This window comes from Balaenoptera acutorostrata, chromosome 16 (assembly GCF_949987535.1).
Source record: "Balaenoptera acutorostrata chromosome 16, mBalAcu1.1, whole genome shotgun sequence".
Taxonomy (NCBI): domain Eukaryota; kingdom Metazoa; phylum Chordata; class Mammalia; order Artiodactyla; family Balaenopteridae; genus Balaenoptera; species Balaenoptera acutorostrata.
In genome coordinates, this window is record NC_080079.1 from 66,528,026 (window position 1) to 66,548,410 (window position 20,385).

A 20,385-nucleotide genomic window follows, 5' to 3' on the forward strand; every position below is an offset into this window, starting at 1 on the left:
CAGTTGCTTCTCGTCTTTGCTAGCTCTACTATTGGCAGTCTTTTTAATTTTAGCCATTACAGTAGGTGTGTAGCAGTATATATTGTGACCTTAATTTGCATTTCTCTAGTGACTTATGATGTGCATTTTTCATGCGTTTATATGTCATCTTCTTGGTGAAGTGTCTTTTCAAATATTTTGCGCATTTAAAAAACTGAATTTTTTAAAAAAGATTTTGATTTTTAAGTATTATTTATATTTTCTGGATACAAGTCCTTTTTCATATATGGGTTTTAAAAATGCTTCATCCCATCCTTCAGCTGTGGTTTGCCATTTCATTTTCTTTTCTTTTTTTTTTTAATATTTATTTGGCTGCATGGGGTCTTAGTTGAGGGATCTTCGTTGTGGCATGTGGGATCTTTTGTTGCGGAGCGCGGGCTGTTCCTTGCAGCGCATGGGCTCCTCTGTAGTTGTGGCGCACGGGCTCAGTTGACCCGCGGCATGTGGGATCTTAGTTCCCCAACCAGGGATTGAACCCGCATCCCCTGCATTGGAAGGTTGATTCTTAACCACTGGACCACCAGGGAAGTCCCTGCCATTTCATTTTCTTAACGTTGTCTTTCAAAGAGCAGAAATGTTAAATTTTGTTGAAGCAGTTTATTGATTTTTTTTTTCTTTTATGGATCATGCTTTGGATATATCTGAGAAACCTTTGCCTAACCCAAGGTTAAAAAATTTTCTCCTATGTTTTCACTGAGAAATTTAATAGCTTTAGGTCTTATCTTTAGCTCTATTATCCATTTCAAGTAAATATTTGTATATGGTGTGAGGAAAGGGTCAAGGTTCCTGTTTTATGAGTGGATGTTCAATGATTTCAGCACCATTTGTTGAAAAGACTATCTTTTTTCCATTGAGTTACCTTGACACCTTTGTTGAAAATCAATTGTCCATTTAATATTATGTCTAATACACGAGTCTGGGTTATCTCACTTTTGGTAATGTTAAAATTGATCACTGCATTCATGCTCTGTAAGCCTGATTCTCATAGTTCCCTATTAATCAGTCACTTAATGATTTTCGCCTTCATATTGGTAATTATTGTGCAGCCTATTATTTTTTAAGGGGTTGTAAATGGTGACTTTATCATTCTGTAATTCTTTTTTTTTTTAGAAACTCATGTTCTTTTATTTATTTATTTATTTATTTATGACTGTGTTGGGTCTTCGTTTCTGTGCGAGGGCTTTCTCTAGTTGCGGCAAGTGGGGACCACTCTTCATCGCGGTGCGCGGGCCTCTCACCATCGCGGCCTCTCTTGTTGCGGAGCACAGGCTCCAGACGCGCAGGCTCAGTAATTGTGGCTCACGGGCCCAGTTGCTCCGTGGCATGTGGGATCTTCCCAGACCAGGGCTCGAACCCGTGTCCCTTGCGTTGGCAGGCAGATTCTCAACCATTGCGCCACCAGGGAAGCCCTGTAATTCTTTATTAGTTGTATCAGTTGGGATCATGCTATAAAGAACTCTTCCCTTATTATTTCATTAGTCAAAAGTATAGTTCATACCAGAAAATCAGGAAAATACTTGATTATTTCCCATTGTTTATCAATTCTCAGAAAAAGAGGATGGTGTTCTAGCAACTTTGGAAGGTGACCAATGAGTTTGTTTGTTTGTTTGTTTTTTTGATTTTTATATGTGGGATATATTTCAGAGTATGGTAATTTTTTATTCCTTTGATGCTCAAATTTTCCCATTTTTGGCCATTGAGAACCCCTTTAAATTGTTTACTAAGCGTTTTGGCAAAACCCAAGTGAGCCTTGATTTCTAGCACAAGAAGATGTTCTAGGCTCATTTTGTACATTTCCTGCCCTAGATCTTCAATCAGCCTTTCCACCGAGGAGCCTAGGTCCTTTTAGTGGAAAATAGTATTTAGGGAACATAATCTGTGCACCAGGTTGCCATTGTTGCCCAATTTTTTTTTTTGTGAACAGAGCTAGGAAATAGATTTTTTTTTAGGAAGGGAAAAATGTGTAATGAGATCATACTGATATTTCCAATTCAAAATAAGATTATAGGGTTTAATTTAAAATTTTTGATTTTATATTTGTATCTTTATTTATTTATTTATTTATATCGAAGTATATATTCCATTGTATATATGTGCCACATCTTCTTTATCCATTCATCCAATGATGGACGCTTAGGTTGCTTTCATGTCCTGGCTATTGTAAATAGAGCTGCAATGAACATTTTGGTACATGCCTTTTTTTGAATTATGGTTTTCTCAGGGTATATGCCCAGTAGTGGGATTGCTGGGTCGTATGGTAGTTCTATTTGTAGTTTTTTAAGGAACCTCCATACTGTTCTCCATAGTGGCTGTATCAATTTACATTCCCACCAACAGTGCAGGAGTGTTCCCTTTTCTCCACACCCTCTCCAGCATTTATTGTTTCTAGATTTTTTGATGATGGCCATTCTGACCGGTGTGAGATGATATCTCATTGTAGTTTTGATTTGCATTTCTCTAATGATTAATGATGTTGAGCATCCTTTCATGTGTCTGTTGGCAATCTGTATATCTTCTTTGGAGAAATGTCTATTTAGGTCTTCTGCGCATTTTTGGATTGGGTTGTTTGTTTTTTGTTATTGAGCTGCATGAGCTGCTTGTAAATCTTGGAGATTAATCCTTTGTCAGTTGCTTCATTTGCAAATATTTTCTCCCATTCTGAGGGTTGTCTTTTGTTCTTGTTTATGGTTTCCTTTGCTGTGCAAAAGCTTTTAAGTTTCATTAGGTCCCATTTGTTTATTTTTGTTATTATTTCCATTTCTCTAGGAGCTGGGTCAAAAAGAATCTTGCTGTGATGTATGTCATAGAGTGTTCTGCCTATGTTTTCCTCTAAGAGTTTGATAGTGGCTGGCCTTACATTTAGATCTTTAATCCATTTTGAGTTTATTTTTGTGTATGGTGTTAGGGAGTGTTCTAATTTCATACTTTTACATGTACCTGTCCAGTTTTCCCATCACCACTTATTGAAGAGGCTGTCTTTTCTCCACTGTATATGCTTGCCTCCTTTATCAAAGATAAGGTGACCATATGTGCATGGGTTTATCTCTGGACTTTCTATCCTGTTCCATTGATCTATGTTTCTGTTTTTGTGCTAGTACCATACTGTCTTGATTACTGTAGCTTTGTAATATAGCCTGAAGTCAGGGAGCCTGATTCCTCCAGCTCCGTTGTTCGTTCTCAAGATTGCTTTGGCTATTCGGGGTTTTTTGTGTTTCCATACAAATTGTGAAATTTTTTGTTCTAGTTCTGTGAAAAATGCCATTGGTAATTTGATAGGGATTGCATTGAATATGTAGATTGCTTCGGGTAGTAGAGTCATTATCACATTGTTGATTCTTCCAATCCAAGAACATGGTATATCTCTCCATCTATTTGTATCATCTTTAATTTCTTTCATCAGTGTCTTATAATTTTTTGCATACAGGTCTTTTGCCTCCTTAGGTAGGTTTATTCCTAGATATTTTATTCTTTTTGTTGCAGTGGTAAATGGGAGTGTTTTCTTAATTTCACTTTCAGATTTTTCATCATTAGTGTATAGGAATGCAAGAGATTTCTGTGCATTAATTTTGTATCCTGCTACTTTACCAAATTCATTGATTAGCTCTAGGAGTTTTCTGGTGGCATCTTTAGGATTCTCTATGTATAGTATCATGTCATCTGCAAACAGTGACAGCTTTACTTTCTTTTCCAATTTGGATTCCTTTTATTTCTTTTTCTTCTCTGATTGCTGTGGCTAAAACTTCCAAAACTATGTTGAATAATAGTGGTGAGAGTGGGCAACCTTGTCTTGTTCCTGATCTTCCCATTTATTTTATACCCAGTAGTTTGTAGCTCTTAATTTCCCACCCCCTATCTTGCCCTTCCCCTGTTCCCACTGGTAACCACTAGTTTGTTCTCTATATCTGTGAGTCTCTTTCTTTTTTGTTATAGTCACTAATTTGTTTTAATTTCTTGATTCCACATGTAAATGATAACATACAATATTTGTCCTTCTCTGTCTGACTTATTTCACTAAGCATAGTACCCTCTAAGTCCATCCATGTTGTTGCAAATGGCAAAATTTCATTCTTTTTTTATGGCTGAATAGTATTCCTTTGTATTTATATACCACATCTTCTTTATCCATTCATCTGTTGATGGACACCTAGGTTGCTTCCATACCTTGCAATTGTAAATAATTCTGCTATGAACTTGGGGTACATGTATCCTTTCGGATTAGTGTTTTCATTTTCTTTGGATATATACCCAGGAGTAGAATTGCTGGATCATACGGTAGTTTTATTTTTAGTTTTTTGAGGAAACTCCATACTGTTTCCCACAGTGGCTGCACCAGTTTACATTCCCATCAACAGTGTACAAAAGTTCCCTTTCTCTGCATCCTCGCCAACATTTGTTATTTATGTTCTTTTTGATGGTAGCCATTCTGACAGGTGTTGGGTGATATCTCACTGTAGTTTTAATTTGCATTTCTCTGGTGATTAGTGATGTTGAGCATCTTTCATGTGCCTATTGGCCATCTGTATCTCCTTTTTCTCTTATGCTGGAAATCTTATTTCCTAATAGCATGAATATAATTATTTATTTGTTTTAGCCTAATGTGTGTTTATACACATGTATGTATACATATATAATAAGAATATATATATCACACGTATATAATAAGAATACTAAGTGTAGTTTAAAATTACTTTGACATTCTTTTTGTCCTGGATGATGTCTCTCTAGGATTAGAATAAAAATACTGTTTTTGTTTGTTTGTTTGTTTTTTAACTTTAGAAAAACTTTTTTAAAATTTATTTTTTTATTGAAGTATAGTTGTGTACAATATTATATAAGTTTCAGGTGGTTCATAATTTTTGTAATTCACAGTTTTTAAAGGTTATACTCCATTTATAGTTATAAAAATATTGCTTTTATTCCCTGTGTTGTACAATATATCCTTAAAGCTTATTTAAAAAATACTGTGTTTTGAAGTTCCTTGAAATTATTTCTGAGTGTTTATGAAGCTAATGTGAAATATAGTTAAGGTTTATTTTTTTTTGTTTACTTCTGATTTTTCAGGATTGATTTATGAGTTAATTGCTTTTTACTTATGTAAAACATTTACGTGGCTCCAACATCAAAACTCTAAAACTAGGTATATTCAGAGAAGTCTAGCATTCATCTCTGTCTCCTCTGCTCTGTTCTTTCCCTCGTCTTGAGGACAACAATTTTAATTTGTTTTTGGTTTATCCTTCAGGTTTTTTTTTTTTTTTTCTGGTTGTTGTTCTTCTTGTTTTACTCAGCCATAAAAAGAAATGAAATTGAGTTATTTGTAGTGAGGTTGATGGACCTAGAGTCTGTCATACAGAGTGAAGTAAGTCAGAAAGAGAAAAACAAATACCGTATGCTAACGCATATATATGGAATCTAAAAAAAAAAAAAAATGGTACTGATGAACCTAGTGGCAGGGCAGGAATAAAGAGGTAGACATAGAGAATGGACTTGAGGACATGGCGGGGGGAGGGGGAAGATGGGGTGAAGTGAGAGTAGCATCTACATATATACACTACCAAATGTAAAATAGATAGCTAGTGGGAAGCAGCAGCATAGCACAGGGAGATCAGCTTGGTGCTTTGCGACGACCTAGAGGGGTGGGATAGGGAGGGTGGGAGGGAGGGGATATAGGGATATATGTATGCATATGGCTGATTCACTTTGTTGTACAACAGAAACTAACACAGTATTGTGAAGCAATTATACTCCAATAAAGATGTATTAAAAAAAAAAGAAAGTATAAGCAAGAATGCAAGCCTTTTTGCAGTCACAGCTTTCTTATGTAAAGGTAGTATAACTCCTGTGTTTCCTTCATTAATCCTTATTCGTGTACATTTTTTGGTTCCTCTCCTTTCTTCTTTTTCTCTCTCTCTCTCTTTTTTTTTTTTTTTTTTGCACTTTTTATGTAGTGTTCCCATTACTGATATTTGTTTACCACCAGACATTTACTGAAGAACAGTGTAGGGAGGATCAGGCTTGGGCGGGAGTGAGTTGAGGTTGTTGGCAATTTTTACTTTCTTACCAAAGTTGTTATTTTTTTGCTCCTAGGAACATTTTCCTTTCATTGTTTGGTGCTCCAAAACTCAGTGTGCTTCATGGTAAAGTCTTTTGAGTCACAGACTATCAGCACTGTGAGCTGATGATTTAACATCCCTTCTTTCCTTCACTCTACTTGACCTCTAGCAGTTCCCCTGGCTACCTGGGCTTAGTCACAGACAGAAATGGCATGTCGTCATGCTAATCCTGACTTCTCACTTTTGTGATTCTACAGTCTCAAACTGGGTCTTTCAAATAGGGATATCCCCTTTGATTACTGTACCTATCCATGCCCTACATCTTAATTCTCTAATCAAAGGACGCTTGGACAGGAATTTCAGGGTCGTGACACTTTTAGAGAACATTATTTCCTGTTGAGGTGTGTATAGACTTTCACTTTCCTTTTTAAAAATTTTAGTCAAGATTTCATTTTATTTCTTTATTCGTAATTTGGGGTAATGCCAAGTTTCCTTGAAGATGAAGGAAATTTTGATTTTGAGTTTTTCTGTATTCCATTAGTTTTGATGGAAGGAAGTGACATAAACATGCATTTATTCTACCATATATTATAATAAATCCTAGGAGATGGTAGGATGATGATGATGATTCTCTTAGAGTTCTGTATAGTGTACAGAGTAAAGCATTGCTTACTTCTACCATGAGTGTGTATGTGCTTGTGTGTGTGTGTGTGTGTGTGTGTGTTTATTAAGATGTAAAGAGGGTTGTTTGAGTTGAGATTGAAAAGATGAGCAAGTATTTTTTGAGTGGCTACTGGGGAGGAGTACTCCAGGCAGAGGGAACAGAGTGAGTAAAAGTTTAGGGGAATGAAAGAGTACGGTCCATTTAGAGAACTTCAAATTCTTTAGCATGAATGGAGTACAGGGAGGAGGTGTGTCAAAGACAAAGAAGAAGCTGGAGAGATAGGGCAAATTGCCTCGAGTCATTCAGTGGAGCCTGAACTTTATTGTGTCCAGATGAAGAATCATTGAGGGTTTTAAGCAGGGGGTTGGTGTAACATCTTATTTTATATTAGAGACATCACTCTGGGAATAGTTTGGAGGGTGAATTGGAGGTTGTGAAAAACTAGAAGGGAGACCAGTTAGGGTATCATTGCAAAGTTTAAGTAAGTCTAACCAGGGTTGAACTGAGGAGGTACCAATGTGAATGGAGAGGAAATAGCCAATATAAGAAGAATTAAGGAAGTAGAAGCGGTGTGACTTTCCCACTAATCTGATATGAAGAGAGAGGGAGAGTGAAAGAAAATATTCTGGGATGACATTCAAGTTAGTGGATTGGGTGTGGGTGCCCACTGTGTGGTGATGTCATTAATCTAGATCAGAACTGAAGATGGCAGTAACAGGTTTTGAGGAAGAGATCATGGAGTTCAGTTTTGAGGTGCCTGTGAGATGGCCCAGTGGGCAGTGGACCTGGGGGCTCTGAAGCTCAGGTGAGAGGTCTGGACTGTTGAATCAGAGGCTGTGAGTTGAATTGAAACTCTAGGATGAGATTGTTCTGAACGAACAATATAATGTGGAGCAGAGACTAGCATGTAAGGGATGGATCCTGGGGTTAAGAGCCCTAGTTAACAGGAGTTAGTAGATAAGGAGGAGCTAGTAAAAGATACTGGGAAAGAATGGCAGAAGGGTAGAAAGTGGTATTTTGAAGCCAGAGGAGAAAGTCTTTTGTTTACTATAGAAAGAATACTTAGCATGTGGGATGAGAAATGGTTAAATAGGGTTAATAGGTATATAGCTAGAGTTCCTGGAGAAAATTTTAAAAACTAGTGGTAAAATAGTGAACTTGGATGGTTAGATTGAAGATTCTGGCGGATTTAAAACCTCTCTTCAGAGAATATGGAAGAATGGAAAACCAGGAGTCAGAGAAGCAGCTAAGTTCTCAAAACAGTTATATACTATCGGTTTCCCCCAGTATATTAATAGATTTGTAGAAAAATGAATGTAGTGTTTTCAAAGACTTTGGTTTTGTTTTCTCTATTATGATAAGCAGGCTATTATTTATTTCTAGGTAATCAGAGAACAAAGAAGAAATGGGAATTTTTTTGCTTCAAATTGAGGTTGACAAGAATTCTACTTCTTTCACTATTTTCTTTTTTGTTCTCTGCTTTTCAAAAATACCAGACCTTAGGAGAATTCACATATATTTGAGCTGTCTTATAATATTATGGAGTGGAACTGACCCATAGGCCCACTGGACTTGCAGCAACAAAAGCTACTGTCACTTTCAAGGTGTATATGAAGGGCATGTTACTTCTGCCCTGGTTGCTTAAACTTGATGCTTATAGCTGAAGGTTATTCTTGTTCTGGGTGATTCAATGAAAGCTTCTCTGAGGTTTCACACACTAGATTATCTTCTTCTTAGACTTCGATTGGACTAATTTAGTTCTTTGGCTTTTTACATAACAGGTAGGTAACATTTATGCTGGGCTTATATGAGATAGGATCTCAGTTCTGGTGTAATTTTATATGGCACAAAATGTCCTTAAATTGAAAGGCATTGCTACACAGAATAACCATGGGGCTTTTTTGTCCTTTCTTCATACCTGCAATTTTGAAAATGTGTGCCATTGTGAAAGGCAGGGTGAGCTTTTAGTGTGAACTGGCATTTCATGAAATAACATAAAAGGTGTGTTATCAGAAGAGGAGTAATAAGGTCATCTTATAAAATTCTTATATACAATGTTACTTTTCAGTTAAATCAGAAATTGAATTACAACCTTTTGCTTTATTTTGGAGGGCCGTTAGACTTGACCAGCCATTCACGACAAGAAGGATATAAGACCTAAATATAAGTAGAATCTGATGTTTTCCTTTGTTTTATTTCATATTAAAGTCAGTCTTTTGGATTTTTTGTTTGTTTTCTGTCATTTTTTGCAGCTGTCATTTAGGTTGTGTGTGGGGAAACAAGTTTTATTTTGGTTACTATGAACAGAGGAAGCAAACGTTTAATTTAATTTGAGTCTTCTCATAAAGAATCTATAAAACTCATAATTTTGGGGGGAGCAGCTCAATTTGATTATTTTTCAAAAAACATCAGTAAGATGACTATCCAAAAGTTATTAAAAAGAACTTCAAATGCTTCCAAGAAGCTTTTGAAAGTTTGAATTTAACATGCTAAAGATATTTACTTTTTATTATGAAATGTAACTTTTTTAATCATGTTGAAACCCAGAATTCTTGGAAGTTAAGGAAATAAAAAGTTCAGAGTCTTGGGGATCTGGACATGTAGTGCATTTAACAATTGTAGCCCTAACTTTAGTGCATACCTTTTATGTATCACTCTGGAATTGTTTTCAAAGGGCTCAAGATCCTTTATGAGGCCGTTATGCATTAGGAATTTTTTTTAAAGAGTATTTAGGCATGTTGCATTTCTAATTAATGCACATGTAGGAAATATGCCTTAGATTTTGAAGTCAAGAGATCCAATGAAATGAGTCACCAGAGGGAAGCTTTGTTTTAAGCCCTTTAGTTATGGGAACTAAGAGTGAAAGCATTCTTGCATTCTTGAATAATAATTACAAGCTCTATATATGAAAGCGATATGTTTAACCTAAATGTAGACAAGTAGATTCTGCTTTCCTGTTGAAAAGGGGATAATAATATCAACTAATATTTGTTCAGCCCTTAGTAGGTGTCTGAAGCATGGGCTAAGTTATGACTTTTATATGGATTTTTTTTTTTTTAAAGTTTCCAGTTTTTTTTTTTTAATAGTGATTTCTTTAATTTATTTATTACTTATTTATTATTTATTTTTTGGCTGTGTTGGGTCTTCGTTTCTGTGCGAGGGCCTTCTCCAGTTGGCGGCAAGCGGGGGCCACTCTTCATCGCGGTGCGCGGGCCTCCCACCATCGCGGCCTCTCTTGCTGCGGAGCACAGGCTCCAGACGCGCAGGCTCAGTAGTTGTGGCTCACGGGCCTGGCTGCTCCGCGGCATGTGGGATCTTCCCAGACCAGGGCTCGAACCCGTGTCCCCTGCATTGGCAGGCAGCTTCTCAACCACTGCGCCACCAGGGAAGCCCTATATGGATTTTTAATTTTAATCTTCAAGATCCTTTTGAAGAGGGTACTCTTATTATTCTCATTTTACAGATGATAAAATTGATGTTTAGGGAGTTTTACTAGCTTGTCTAAAGTCACCAGTGAGCAAGGAACAGAGCCTAGATTCTCACCCAGGCAGTCCAACTTCAAAGCCAGTGCTCTTAATTACTGAGATCCAATGGTGATGAAATGTAGGAGAATTTAGGAATCCTTTAGCAGACAGTGGGAGTAGGGGAGCAGCAGTGTGTCTCACACTGGCTACTGCATATTGCCCTGCTGAGGGGCTGAGTGGAGCTGAAATCTAGCCCTCCCTCTGCTGGACAAACTGGGGGCCTTCCTGCTAATACCTACTGGGCTATGTTTATCCTTTTTCTAATTGGTCTGCCAGAAAAGCCATATTTTACTAGTTCAATCAAAGGCAAATTTTTTTTAAAAAAATTAATTAATTAATTTGGCTATGCTGGGTCTTAGTTGCGGCACACGGGATCTTTAGTTGTGGCACATGGGATCTTTAGTTGTGGCATGTGAACTCTTATTGTGTCATGCGAACTCTTATTGCGGCATGTAGGATCTAGTTCCCTGACCAGGGATTGCTGCATTGGGAGTGCAGAGTCTTAGCCACTGGACCACCAGGGAAGTCCCTCAAAGACAAATCTTAATTCTATAAACCTCTGAGTACCACTGCCTATATTTCCGTTCACTCACAATAGTCCTTTGACTCTGACCTGTCTCCTCCTGTCTGCTTCCTCCTTGGTTGTCCAATTCCATCCACCTTTATGTTGACAACTCTGAAATTTGTATTTTCATCCCAGACTTCTCTCCCAAACTCTGCTCTCATATATCCAACTGCCTACTTAACATCTTCGCATGGATGTCTAACATGCATCTCAAATTTATCATGTCCCAAACTGGGCTCTTCATCTTCCTGTTCCTCCTCTGCAGCAATCTCTACCTCAGTTAATGGCAACTCCATCCTTCCAGTTGCTTCAGACAAAAAACTTAAAGATATCTTGCGTTCTTTTTATCCTGTGTTCAATATGTCATGAATTCCTATTGGCTCACAATACATCTATAATCTGACCACTTCTGTCCACTTCTGCTGCCACCACCCAGGTCATCAATATGAATTTTGTTGTGTTTTTTATTTAAATTGTTTATGTACTTATTTATTTTCTCATGAATGTAATGTTGAATGATCACAAAAATAATTTTAATAAAAACAGTAAAGAAATATACATATACTCTTGCATGGAAACCTATAAACTTAAGGAAAAAATAATAACAGAGAGCATTTGAATGAGGGGAAAAAAGAGAGGAAAAGAGAAGTAATTTTGTTATAGAAGCTCGGAAGTCTTCTCCTAAAAGTGGAAGAACTGATGACTTTTTACCCTACCTCTGTGTCAACTGCATGTCTTAGAAGATTGAGGAAACAATGAAAGAGCAAATCTGACCAAAAAGAAAGAACTTGGTGATATGGAGTTCTAGAAAGTTTGGGCAGGCCGATCCTTAACATTTGTAGTGAGCAGATTGAAAGTATAAGATGGAGGCCTGCATACCATACTTACATATGTAAAAGCTACAAGTCAAGCTAACAAGCTGCTAAAGTAGGTTCTATCCTGCTATCTTTCTACCTTGAGAAATATACCTTCAAAATGACCTGGAAGGTATAGATCTGTATTTAGAATTCTTGTACTCTTTGAAATTTCTTGTTAGAATGAGGTGGTGGATGGGGAGCTCACCCCTGACCTTGATGGTCAGCTTCCTTTTCTTTCCACCTGTGGCTCTGTCTTGCACTTGAGAGGCCTTGGGTACATGCAGGTGGACAGCCCAGCTTGCATGTCCAAGTTCCATGCATACTTATCAGCAAACAGCTGCCTCTTGGCTACCTCTCAGGTATAAGGATGGGCATGTTGTAATTCACTCTTGGAAGGATGGATTGCAGGAAGAGGCTGGCATAGGCACTGGAAGTAGGCTTGGGCTGATTGAGCAGAGAGTTGGGGGTACTGGATACCCTGAGTGTGTCAGAAAGGGTACATATGGGCTCTGGGAGGACACATCACCTTGGTCTCATGTACTCTTCCAAAGCATGATTGAATGTGTGTCCCCCATGACCTCTCAGAGTTAACTGCATTTAAAAATGAAATGCTTGTTAACTAAATGAATTTAAAATTGCTATAAGCTCAATTTAAAGCAAGGAATAAAGTGGAATAAAGAAAATTCAGGCATTATGGACAAAGACAACTTGGGGAGACGGGAAGGATCCACATGGGTACTTTGTTCTGCCTTAAGGACTATCCCTGGAGACATCTATTACTGCTGTCAAGAGATTTGTTTTCCTCCCTTTGATTCTGAAAACTGGGATTTTAATCTAGTCTGCCTGTCTCCAAACCTGTACCTTTCCTACCTTATGAAATTGTCTCTATTGGATAGAAGTTGAAAAGTGGCAGATTTCAACTCAACATTAGAAGAACTTTATAAAAGTAATCACTGGTATCTAATGGTATAGTGAGCATCTCATTTCTATTCATCCAAGCCCAGTACATTGTTGAAATGAAGGACGCTGTAGGAGGTGTCCTTGATTTGTTTGGGAGGTACTTTCTAACTCTTAAAATTTTGTGGATTATAAAATGCAAACGCCTTGGGGTATAATATCCACACCCTAGTAGAATTTTTGTTTTGGATTCACATTGTGTTATTGCTACAAGAGGTCTAACAATTTGTGGGACTTTGACCTTGCTTTGACTTCATTTGCAAAATTCTACAGTTTTCTGCCTATTATTACCTTGATCTCCAAATCAATTTCCTGAGTTGACTAGAAAATGTTTTGATACTATACACAAAGTGATTAGTATGTATTAGTGTTTTTCATAGTATAGTCAATTTTGGAGTATATAGTTGTATTTAAATGCTTTAAATTATTAGATTTGTCATAATTGTTCCTTTGGAACTTTCAGCATAATTATCTTTGTTTTTAATATCAAACTTTGCTGAAGACACATGAAAGAATTATAAATATTATGAGTATATTTGATTATAAGCATATTTGAAATTCAGTATTTTGACTATGTACAAATTTCTATGGTAAGTCACTGGGGACAGTCTTTGGCAGATTCCTATTATTCTCAAGCATACTTCACATATCCATTTTTGCAGTAAGAGAATCATGGAGTGTAACCATGTGGCATATATTGGGTTGGCCAAAAAGTGCCTTTGGTTTTTAAGTAAAAATAAAAACACGTTTTTCATTTTCACCAAGAACTTTATTGAACAACGTATTCACCCTTTTGTTCCACTACCTTATGCCATTTTTTAGGCAACTTCATAATTCCGTCTTCCCAAAACTTTTAATCTTTTTGAGCAAAGAACTGTTCCAGGTGCCTTTTATAGTCTTCCAGGGAATTGAAATTTTTTCCATTAAGAGAATTTTGTAAAGACCGAAATAAATGGAAATCTGAAGGTGCAATGTCTGCTGAATACGGCAGATGAATCAGAACTTCCCAGCCAAGCTGTAACAGTTTTTCCCTTGTCGTCAAAGAAACATGCAGTCTTGCGTTATCCTGATGGAAGATTATGAGATTTCTGTTGACTAATTCTGGACGCTTTTCGTCAAGTGCTGTTTTCTGTTGGTCTACTTGGGAGCAGTACTTGTTGGAATTAATTTTTTGGTTTTCCAGAAGGAGCTCATAATAGAAGACTCCCTTCCAATCCCACCACATACACAACATCACCTTCTTTGGATGAAGACCGGCCTTTGGTGTGGTTGGTGGTGGTTCATTTCGCTTGCCCCACGATCTCTTCCATTCCACATTATTGTACAGTATCCACTTTTTCATTACTGGTCATGATTTGTTTCAAAAATGGAACATTTTCATTACGTTTAAGTAGAGAATTGCATGAGGAAAAATGGTCAAGAAGGTTTTTTTTGCTTAACTTATGTGGAACCCAAACATCAAAGCAATGAACATAACCAAGCTGGTGCAAATGATTTTCAACACTTGATTTGGATATTTTGAGTATGTCGGCTCTCTCCGACATGGTATAACATTGATTGTTCTCAGTTAATGTCCCTATTTCATCGCTGTCAACTTCAACTGGTCTGCCCGGCCATGGAGCATCGTACAGCAAGAAATCTCCAGCATGAAACCTCGCAAACCACTTTTGACATGTTTGATCATTCACAGCACCTTCTCCATACGCTGCACAAATCTTTTTTTTTTGCATTTCGGTTGTTTTTTTACCTTTCTTGAAATAATAAAGCATAGTATGCTGAAAATGTTGCCTTTTTTCTTCCATCTTCAATATTAAAATGGCTACACAAAAATTCACCAATTTTGATGTCTTTTTTTAAATGCATGCTGATATGACAGCTGTCACATACAATCTAACAAAATTGTTTTGAATGAAGTTAAAGACAACTAAGTGCTACTAGAGCCATCTTATGGAAAAAACCAAACGAACCTTTTGGCCAGCCCAATATTTGGAGAGCAGTAAGACTTCTAGGTTCTATAGTATTTGCCTCTATTTAAAAAAATTGTTATTACTAATCTAAGAATTAGATTACATCAAGATAAGAGCCAATAAGGAAGATTTTTTGTTATAGGGTGGTTTTGTTTGTCCATCTCTCTCTGCACATATATCAGATATATGGTGTGGAAAGGCCTTGGTGAAGCACTGACCTTTTCACTTACATGTACACAAAGACATCATGATTATCTTCGGTTATATACAGTAACACATTTATGGATCCAGGGGAAGGGTCCAGTGAATGGGAGAGGTTGAAGAGCAAAGAGATGCTGATTTTATGGAACTAGACCAGTGGGAGTTGAGAAAGGGTAGGAGGAGAATGGGGGTAGACTCTCAGGGGAAGAAGTTGGGAGGGAACATGGGCCCTACACTGAGATTCTGATTTCCCTTAGGGGTTGGAAGCATAGGTATAGGAAAAAGAACAATCTTCTTTCCTAGAATCACTGAGAGTGAGAGGAGTCTTAAAAGGACTCATTCTGGATAAAAGAGACACCATGAAAATGTGTCCTCATTTATTCGTTCATTCTTTCACTCATTCATCTATCCATCCATAGTCCATTCATAGAATCAACCAGTCAACTAAAAACAAAACAATTATCTGCCCTTATATCTAAAATAATAAATAGAGAAACTAAAGTAAAAGTAATACATTATAATTCTTTTTTTGTTTTAGTTTCCATGAGTATCATAGGGAATATCAAGATATTTTCTAGGGGCAGATTCTTATGTTCTCTAAGCCTGCAAATATAGGAAACTTTGAAAGAATATAGGTAACAGTTAAATGGAAAGATTTGTGCATTGATAGTAACACACATTCCTGTAGACGCTAAGTTTATTTTTAATAGGCTAAGTTATATATAGGATAGATGTGTTTCTTACTGTTTATCTCTGTGAACCTTCAGTAAATACTTGCTGGGTGATTATTGACTGTGAACAAGTTAATACAAATTGTGGCTTAGTGATTTGGGTAATACTCTTCACGGCGGATGTGTTACTTTGAATATGTTATGAAATTCCACATATGGTCATTTGATATATATATATGTATTCTTATGCAAAAATCTCACTGCATCGACTTTTAAGATTAATGTTCATGTCTTAAAGAATGGCTTGCAATTTTTTTCTTATTTTGTCTTGACCAAATATCAATGCCTTCTCAGATTTGTTATTTGATGATAATTATGCCAATTTATATTAGTTTTTTTTCTGTACAGGAAAGTAAATTGCCCCGAACTTTCTTCTCCAAATCAAAACCCTCAAACAATTCCCCAGACAAATAGAGACGTAGCACCTGTCTTCCAAATTCCTACCTAATTCCTCATCTGAGTTGTCATTAACAATAGGCAAAATATGGGCTCCGGCTGTCTCAGTGCTATGATTTCATGGAAGTCAAAGCACTTGCTTGCTGTAAGATATGTCTCACCAACTCAGCCATTCTTTTTCACTTAAGACTCCTGATCAAATGCAAAGTCACCTTGGCTGGTTATTATTTCAGTCATGAACATACTAGCGTAGATTAATTTGTCAGAGGACCTAAGCCCAGAAGCATGACCTCAGAGAACAGTTGGGGAATATCTTGTTTCTCTGTTGGTGGACTTGGCACCCTGGTCCTCTGAGGGCTACAACTGATAGCAGGAGGAGGTGCTTGAATACTAATCTCACGTACACTATGATTTTCATTAGTGCTTTCCTTTAGAAAGTATTTTTCTTTATTAATAAGTGTCTTTTTGTTTTTGTGCACAGGCAGTCATGTCAGCTGAAACATCAATCACACTGAATGTCAATCCTCAGGATCTGCAGGTCCAGACATTCACTGTAGAGAAGCTGCTGGAGCCTCTCATAATCCAGGTATTAATACCATGGAAATTACAACGTGTAGTAACTGCAAAAGAACTAAAAAACATAGGAAAAATAGATAATGAACCAAGGAAATATTTGATTTTTGTAGAATGAATATGTTATCTCAGATTGTCCTTCAAAATGTTTTTAAAGTGTACAAAAGTATGTATTTAGTAATAATAATGATAAAATTCTGAAAGTTCCTCCCCAGATTCTCTTTTAAAAGCAACAGAAGTAATAATATGCGTATGCAATTTTCAAAGTACCTTTATGTAAATTATCTTGTTTGATAGTCATGAAAACTGAGTGAGGCAGGCAGCATGGTTAAAACCATCCTTGTTACATAGATGAAGAAACAGCCAAGAGAATTTCAGTGACTTGCCCCAAAGCACGTGGTGGCTCATTTGTCAAATAGGAAATTATTTTTGAAATACCAAAATGTATGAGAAAAGCAGATATGTAAGGCATTCTGTGATAAAGTCTTTCATAAAGTAAATAATTCCTTGATAATATGCATAATGATTCTCCAACTTATTTATTATGTAAGCCCAGATTTTATTCATAGGCTTTTCTTAAAGCAGAGCTTGAAGAAACTTATACTATAGTATAGATTTAAATTTCTTGTTTTTAACCCAAAATTTGCGAGGAAACCCCCCTTTAGGCCTACCTTACATCATATGTCCTAAGACAAATTGTCCCTTTTTCTAAGGCCTTGAAGTACTCAAGGGTTTCTTAAGTGAGAATCAACAGTGATCTTACCTCTAATAATTAAAAAATCTGCTTGTCTTCTTTGTGAGGTGGATGGTGGGGAGGGGAGTAGCTCTGAGAATAGGCTTTGTACACATTTTTACTTAGCACAGTCGATATCTCCTACTGGAAAGACAATTCAAAACAAGTGCCTCACTGATGATAGCTTAGTCATGAACTTTGGCATCTAAAAGGCACTAATATCTCGTATGAAATTGATACTAGATGATTCTGAGACTCCATTGAAGTCCCTATCTTAGCCACCCACAGAATGGTCTCATGTTAAAAAGAAACAAACAAACATGTTCATTGTTTTTCTAATAGAGTTCACTAAAAAAATTGGAAAAGCAGAACAAAACAAAACAAAACAAAAACCCAACGAAAAACCAGAAAATAAAAAAAATACAATTTTAACAGTAAGAGGTAAACATTAATATTGTGATGCATGTACTTCCAGTACAGTAAAATTATGGGTGATTTTTGTTATCTTCTTAGTACTTTATAATATTAAAGAATGTAGATATGTCTTAAATATATAAAGCATATATATATACAAGGTGGAGATGGTACTGTATATATAGCTTTTATCTCACTCTTCTATTTAAAATGATATTTTAATAATTTCCTCATTCTTTGTAAGCATGATTTAACAAAACTGCTGTTTAATTATCCTTTATATGGCTGCACCATAGTTTTTTTTAAAAATTTATTTATTTTATTATTTTATTTTATTTATTTATTGTTTCTGGCTGCATTGGGTCTCCGTTGCTGCACGCGGAGCTTTCTCTAGTTGCGGCGAGCGGGGGCTTCTCATTGCGGTGGCTTCTCATTGTGGTGGCTTCTCTTGTTGTGGAGCACGGGCTCTAGGCATGCAGACTTCAGTAGTTGTGGCATGTGGGCTCAGCAGTTGTGGCTCGCAGGCTCTAGAGCGCAGGCTCAGTAGTTGTGGCGCACGGGCTTAGTTGCTCCGCGGCATGTGGGATCTTCCTAGACCAGGGCTTGAACCCATGACCCCTGCATTGGCAGGTGGATTCTTAACCACTGAGCCACCAGGGAAGCCCTGCACCATAGTTTTTTAAAGTAGCCTCTCGTTTTTGGACATTTAGGTTGTTTCTGTTTTTTACCATTATAAATAATGCTCTTCTGAACATCTTTGTACATAAATTTTTGTCATCCGTTCAAATTGTTTCCTTAGAATTAGTTACTAAATGTAAAAGTAAGTGGCCAAGATAAGAGAATTCTTATGCTTTTTCATATATATTACCAAGTTTTTTGGAGAAGGCTTTTTTGTTTGTTTGTTTTTTTAATTAAAAATTTTTTTCTTATTACTCATCCATTTTATACACATCAGTGTATACATGTCAATCCCAATCTCCCAATTCATCACACCACAACCCCCCACCCCTTGCTGCTATCCCCCCTTGGTGTCCATGCGTTTTTTCTCTACTTCCGTGTCTCAATTTCTGCTCTGCAAACCGGTTCATCTGTACCTTTTTCTAGGTTCCACATATATGCGTTAATATACGGTATTTGTTTTTCTCTTTTTGACTTACTTCACTCTGTATGACAGTCTCTAGATGCACCCACGTCTCTACAAATGACCCAATTTCGTTCCTTTTTATGGCTGAGTAATATTCCATTGTATATATGTACCACAACTTCTTTATCCATTCGTCTGTCGATGGGCATTTAGGTTGCTTCCATGTCCTGGCTATTGTAAATAGTGCTTCAGTGAACATTGTGGTACATGACTCTTTTTGAATTATGGTTTTCTCAGGGTATATGCCCAGTAGTGGGATTGCTGGGTCATATGGTAATTCTATTTTTAGTTCTTTAAGGAACCTCCATACCGCTCTCCATAGTGGCTGTATCAATTTACATTCTCACCAACAGTGCAAGAGGGTTCCCTTTTCTCCACACCGTCTCCAGCATTTGTTGTTTGTAGATTTCCTGATGATGCCCATTCTAACTGGTGTGAGGTGATACCTCATTGTAGTTTTGATTTGCATTTCTCTAATAATTAGTGATGTTGAGCAGCTTTTCATGTGCTTCTTGGCCATCTGTATGTCTTCTTTGGAGAAATGTCTATTTAGGTCTTCTGCCCATTTTTGGATTGGGTTGTTTGTTTTTTTAATATTGAGCTGCGTGAGCTGTTTATATATTTTGGAGATTAATCCTTTGTCAGTTGCTTCATTTGCAAATATTTTCTCCCATTCTGAGGGTTGTCTTTTCGTCTTGTTTATGGTTTCCTTTGCTGTGCAAAAGCTTTGAAGTTTCCTTAGGTCCCATTTGTTTATTTTTGTTTTTATTTCTATTATTCTAGGAGGTGGATCAAAAAAGAATTTGCTGTGATTTATGTCAGAGTGTTCTGCCTACGTTTTCCTCTAAGAGTTTTATAGCATCCAGTCTTACATTTAGGTCTCGAATCCATTTTGAGTTTATTTTTGTGTATGGTGTTAGGGAGTGTTCTAATTTCATTCTTTTACATGTAGCTGTCCAGTTTTCCCAGCACCACTTATTGAAGAGACTGTCTTTTCTCCATTGTATATCCTTGCCTCCTTTGTCATAGATTAGTTGACCATAGGTGCGTGGGTTTATCTCTGGGCTTTCTATCCTGTTCCATTGATCTATATTTCTGTTTTTGTGCCAGTACCATATTGTCTTGATTACTGTAGCTTTGTAGTATAGTCTGAAGTCAGGGAGTCTGATTCCTCCAGCGATGTTTTTTTCCCTCAAGACTGCTTTGGCTATTTGGAGTCTTTTGTGTCTCCATAAAAATTTTAAGATTTTTTGTTCTAGTTCTGTAAAAAATGCCATTGGTAATTTGATAGGGATTGCATTGAATCTGTAGATTGCTTTGGGTATATAGTCATTTTCACAATATTGATTCTTCCAATCCAAGAACATGGTATATCTCTCCATCTGTTGGTATCATCTTTAATTTCTTTCATCAGTGTCTTAGAGTTTTCTGCATACAGGTCTTTTGTCTCCCTAGGTAGGTTTATTCCTAGGTATTTTATTCTTTTTGTTACAATGGTAAATGGCAGTGTTTCCTTAATTTCTCTTTCAGATTTTTCATCATTAGTGTATAGGAATGCAAGAGATTTCTG

At 36.8% G+C, this 20,385-nt stretch overlaps 1 protein-coding gene across 3 annotated transcripts in view; it reads left to right on the forward strand.

Annotated features, from left to right (window-relative positions):
• The window catches only part of CTNNA3 (catenin alpha 3), a 1,789,299-nt gene that overhangs the window by 76,727 nt on the left and 1,692,187 nt on the right, over positions 1–20,385 (forward strand). For all 3 annotated transcript variants that reach the window (XM_007167816.2, XM_007167818.2, XM_007167817.2), the window contains one exon: positions 16,433–16,537. In XM_007167816.2, coding sequence (XP_007167878.2) covers positions 16,433–16,537 — 105 coding nt within the window. The remainder of the gene's footprint in view (positions 1–16,432; positions 16,538–20,385) is intronic.